General features: G+C 39.1%; 1 protein-coding gene across 1 annotated transcript; it reads left to right on the forward strand.

Annotated features, from left to right (window-relative positions):
• Positions 1–404: 404 nt before the first annotated feature.
• LOC102193213 (serine/threonine-protein kinase SBK1) lies at positions 405–4,375 on the forward strand. The gene is made up of 4 exons (XM_005742068.1): positions 405–636; positions 1,377–1,539; positions 2,297–2,499; positions 3,340–4,375. Exons 2-4 carry the CDS (start codon positions 1,377–1,379, stop codon positions 3,931–3,933), a joined length of 960 nt encoding a protein of 319 aa, XP_005742125.1. The 5' UTR covers positions 405–636; the 3' UTR covers positions 3,934–4,375.
• Positions 4,376–5,443: the final 1,068 nt, after the last annotated feature.

Below are 5,443 nucleotides of genomic sequence, written 5' to 3' on the forward strand. Positions count from 1 at the left end.
GAATAAAAAATAATATTATTTCCAGGTTATTTCCATACTTATATTTATGATGATTTTAATTCAACCACAAAGAAACATGTTTCTGCATGGGGTTTGTCAAAAGGCTAAAGTCACTGTTTGTGTGTGTGTGTGTGTTTGGGGCAAGGATGTGTGTGTGTGTATGTGTGTGTGTGTGTGACAGAGCCACAAATATTGAAACTGTAATTTCATTTGCTTTTTCCATTAAAAGGATTGAGTAAGGTTTATGAAAATGTGTTTAAATTTGTGTTTTTCATAGATTTATACTACATGCACATGTGCAGTTGGTTTTAGTGCGATCGTGTATGTGTGTTTACGTGGGCGAGCCCTCCCCAGTGGCAGTTTGTAATCAGCTGTCAAAGTGGGCACTGACCCCATCGCAGCATTTGAAAGCTGCATGCTGGGAAACGAAAAGCTTTCAAGTCCACTCGTGCAGCAGCAGCAGCGAAAGTGAAGGACAGGCAGCACAGACATTTAACCTGCACTTGTTCAGGATATTGATTAGCTGCATTTTGTCAGTTGTAAGAATGGTGGTTTAAGCCTATGCATTTTTTGTGTCTGTTTGGATTGCCATTTTTTAAACTCCAGTGACTTTATCAAGAACAGTAAAGAGCAAAGGTAAGATTTTATTATGGTTAATATGATAATCATGGCTAAAGATGGCAAACCACTGACAAAACAGGTACTAAAAAAATCTGCAATCCCATTTTTTGTTTTCGTCGAAAAATGTAAATGTCATTCAAAAGTTTTACTCATGCATAGCAAGTATAACAATGTGTGTGATTTAAAAAATAAATCAATAACAACCATCTGACTGCATTGGTAGATGTTCTTGATCAAAAAAACCCCTAATAGTATGAATGATAGTATAAATTTTATTTGACACTGGAAATTAAAGTTTTTCAGAAACAAAAGAGCCATTTCTTGAAAAAACTGCACTCTTACTTCACCTGAAATCGTAGATTTGGTTTTTCTTGCAGAATATTGTGCTGGCGTCTAAAACCTCAGGTTAAAAATTTCAGCTCTGGCTTTTGATTTAACCATGGATAAAGATTCAGAGTCAAACTTTTGTTTAATATGCTCATTTATGTTCTTAAATTGGGATTTAAATCAGTATTTTTATCTTTTCAAACTTTAACAAAATCTTAACATAGTTAATATTTTTAAAGTATTTAATGGCTGTGCACACACCCTATGTGGCTCTGTCACATCAGCTCTGACCAAAATTTCGATGGCATGCAACAAGCTGCTTGCACAAACAAGGGATTGAGTTTTTTTGATTGTTTGTTTTTTCGTGGGAGAGCAATTTTAAATTTGAAAAAGCACTTGCTTTGTTTTTGCTTTATGTTTGGCTAAAGATGATTGAGCTGGGCCTCCCTGATGGCAACCTGATTGATGAGTTGATGGAGCTGACAGCACAGAGCCTCAGTCACCTGGAAATCCAAGAACACTTCAACGTCATCAAAGAGATCGGACGAGGGAAATATGGGAAAGTGCTCCTGGTTACACATCGCTTTAGAGGTATGACTGCACTTATTCTTCTTAAAGAAGAGTATAACCGGTTTCCTTCTATGTGTTATAAAAATCTTTTGTTTCCCTGGAGAAATCAGTTACAGAATTTACCTTCTTTAATGTTAGGAATCTGATTAAAAAAATACTGAGTTTTAAAATTTCTTAATACATGGCAGAAAATTGTTTTTTATTTGCACTTAGCTGTTGTATTCTCACAAAAGGATGCAATATATGATGACATATAATGTTTCTGAAAAGTATATATTCAACAGACTTAAGACCAAAAACACGTAGTCATTTATAGTCTACCAAAAGTCACCAAAGTTGTTATTTTTGTCATGCCAGACATCTCTGTGGGTTGAAATAAAATAAAAGCTACTGAGAGAGAGAATGCTTTAGTGAAGAAACCTCAGGTTAAAAATTTGGGAAAACTGCTACTTGAAGAACCCGAATGACCCAGCGCAATTGAGTCAAATCAAAGCGGAGCAATAAAGGTGTCAGTGGAGACAAAGTAGATAGCCTGAATGCATAGCATGGGGTTGCAAAGGGTGGCTGGCTTGAGGCCTGGAGGTTCTCAATTTGGAAACAGCTAGCGTGTATGGGGGTGACCCATACACGCTAGCCTACGTTTTGGAAATACTCTGTTGTTGTGTCTTAAATAATTATCATATTCAACTGTCATCAGTTTGATTTATCTGTTTAACAAAGTAACACAAACATGTGTATGAACTGGGATACTAATTACAAAAACATGAATGATCTGCAGGGACTCCCATGGCATTGAAAGTGATGCCCAAAACTTCAACTAAGCTGCAGGGCTTTCTGCGAGAGTACTGCATCTCCTTGCACCTGTCCTGCCACCCCTGCATTGTGGGTCTTTTTGGCATCGCCTTCCAGTCTAATGAGCATTACTGCTTTGCCCAGGAGCTGATCATTGGAAGGGACCTTTTTGCTGTCATTCAACCAAAAGTGAGTCAAACAATTGCAAAATAAGACTACAACTAGAGCCATAACAGTGGGTTTGTAAGATTGTAATGTAATGTAAGCATTTACTTGAATTTACTGTCACATGTGCACCATCTGACTTTAGTGTGTTAAGACGTCAACTGTGAATTGAACCACAGAGTGCAGTTGAATTTGATGGCAATATTATTAGTTTTGCAGGTATTTTGTCGTAAGCCAACATATTGGCTCAGTGGTTAGCAGTGTTGCCTCAGGAGAAAAGGGCCCTGCATTTGACGGGTTTATGTGTGTTTCCTGTGTTTCTGTGTGTTTTCTCCAGGTGTTTGAGTCCCTCTGCAGGGACAGAGTTGATACAATAATGTACTTAAGATGTATCTTCTGGCCACCAAAGGAATGTAAAGGAAAATGTATCTCACTGTATCTCAATCAATCAAAAAAAGAAAAAAAAACAGTCAATCAAAATGAAAATCAGTAGATTTCTGCTGTTGGCCCTGGAAATCTGGGGACGACCCCTTCAGCGCTGTCCATAAGCCATGGCTGTATTCAAATCTTCCTAAGATAAACTTGGGACATTTTACAACATTAAGAGGCAGACCCATCAAATATACAGAATTAAAAGATTCTAACGGACCGGGTTAATTTGAACTTAGGCTGACTGAATTAAACCTTTCACAACCAATATGAATGGTTTTCCAAATTTCTTGAACTCACATTCATCAGAAGAAAACATTTAGATGTTTAATGTTTGGTGAAAGAAATGATGAGCACTAGAAATATATTAAAAAACGACTGTATCCAGCTTCTATATCAGGGTCACAAGCCCATCTCCAATTTCATTTGTTCTAGGTGGGTATCCCAGAATCCTCAGTAAAACGCTGTGTCCTTCAGATCGCCAGTGCTTTGGAGTTCATCCACACCCATGGCTTGGTCCACCGTGATGTGAAGCCTGAAAATATTCTTCTGCTGGACAATCTCTGCTGCCAGGTGAAGCTGGCGGACTTTGGACTTGCCCAGAAGAGAGGAACCCTGATACGTTTTATCACAGGAATCCTTCCCTATATGGCCCCTGAACTTTGTTCTGTAGCTCTGCCCGAGGGCCAGAAAGAGGTGACTGCTCCACCTCTGAGTGTGGAGCCAAGTCTGGATACCTGGGCATTTGGCGTGGTTATCTTCTGCATCCTCACAGGCTACTTCCCCTGGGAACGCTGTGTGGACTCGGATGACTTCTACGAAGAGTTTGCAGATTGGTGGAGAATGGAAAATCGATCTAACGCTGAGGAGGACATCCCTCCTTTGTGGAAAAGGTTCACTCCAGTAGCCATGGAGATGTTTGGTAAACTCCTGGCTCTGGATGCAGGAAAAAGGTGTTCAGTGGGAGATGTGAGAGCATATGTGGAGAAGGACTGGCTGAAGAAGGTACCGGGTAATGATCAGCAGTAAAAGTCGGGGGAAAAGGGAAAAAAGAAAGCAGCATTTCTCTGGATTTTGTAGCTCCTTATTGCTTAAAAACAATAAAAATATATGATGTAGCTCAAAGCCAGCGTGTGGTTTGCAGTGATCTTTAATATCATTCTGATGCCTTTGTCCTTGTGTAAAAGCATCCTAAGACTAGCAAATGTCTTGTCTTACTGACCATTCAAAATATCCATCTCACATTTGAACTGAAAATCATCAATAAAACTACCAGGAACATCGTTAAACTGTGGAAGGAAACTAAAGAAACCCACCAGATATGGAGGTAAAGGACTCTGTGAATCCAGAACTTTCTTGCTGTGAGGAAGCAGCACCATCTTGCTGCTAGTACGCAAAACAGACAAAAAATAAAACGGGAGTTTTCTGCATGTATTTGTTGCATTTAACTAATAAAAAAATTATATAGTAACAGTAAGTTGGTGCGTGGTGATTGGCAGAGGTGCCTTAGGAGAAGATGGCCCTGTGTTTTGAGTTTGCATGTTCTCCCTGTGCTTCTCTGGGCTTTCCTCAAGTCTCTGAGGTTCCTGATTCATGTTGCCTATCTTGGCTCAGGCTACTCTTACTAAAGAAATTTAAGTTAAATAAAAGTTAACAATACAACCTAATTATTTTTAAGGTAATGTCTTTTTTGTGTATGGGATGATACAGACTGTATGTTAAAATACATGTGTACCTTATGGTACATACTAGTGGTGCAACGGATCGAGGTTGATTCGTAATCTGAACTGATCCCACTCCACAGGTCGGCATGCACGTGATCAGAAGATTCGAAAAAGAAGAAAAAAAAAGTATGTGTATGGTGCGCGTGGTGGATCTGTCAAGCGATAGTTATGGCCAGCTTAGCGGTCCAAGTGGCGGAGCAGAGGAGTTTGCGGTATTTAGGCAGCCCTTTGCTGCCCAATCTGACCAGGCTAAAGCTATTACAAAAGCTATTACAAAAGCTATTGGGGTGCTTAAAGTTATGGCTGAACTGTCCCAGGCATCTTCTGTTGCCTTAACTACTACAAATGGGTGTAGCAATGGAAAGCTACGTGACCGTGACAGCTCATTATATCATAGCAGAGTGCGATAGAATGAGCGGTATGTATTATTGTAGGGTCTAATTTACAATAAAAAGCACCTTGAGGCAACTGTTGTTGTGATTTGGTGCTTTATAAATACAATTGAATTGAATTGAATTTAGTGGTAGATACAAAGCCCTGTACTGCCCTATATTGTACCATATTTTTTTAAATAATTGAGTGGAATGAGTGTTGAGTTGAATGTTTTTAACAGACAAAAAATAATTCAATAAGTAAATGTTAAATTTATGTCTTTTTTCTTTTTTTGCTGATCCAAAAATCCGATCCGTGACTTAAAACCGTGCACCACTAGTACATACAGTATACAGTGGGGCAAAAAAGTATTTAGTCAGCCACCGATTGTGCAAGTTCCCCCACTTAAAATGATGACAGAGGTCAGTAATTTGCACCAGAGG

This window comes from Pundamilia nyererei, unplaced genomic scaffold, assembly GCF_000239375.1.
Source record: "Pundamilia nyererei isolate P.nyererei 1_Seehausen unplaced genomic scaffold, PunNye1.0 scaffold00116, whole genome shotgun sequence".
Taxonomy (NCBI): Eukaryota; Metazoa; Chordata; class Actinopteri; order Cichliformes; family Cichlidae; genus Pundamilia; species Pundamilia nyererei.

What these genes read in the sequence shown, in the direction of transcription:
- LOC102193213 (XM_005742068.1), top strand. Translation starts at nt 1,377, where the DNA reads ATGATTGAGCTGGGCCTCCCTGATGGCAACCTGATTGATGAGTTGATG. An exon ending in GGTTACACATCGCTTTAGAG is followed by an intron (nt 1,540 to 2,296) that starts GTATGACTGCAC and finishes AATGATCTGCAG; the next exon opens with GGACTCCCATGGCATTGAAA. An exon ending in TTGCTGTCATTCAACCAAAA is followed by an intron (nt 2,500 to 3,339) that starts GTGAGTCAAACA and finishes CATTTGTTCTAG; the next exon opens with GTGGGTATCCCAGAATCCTC.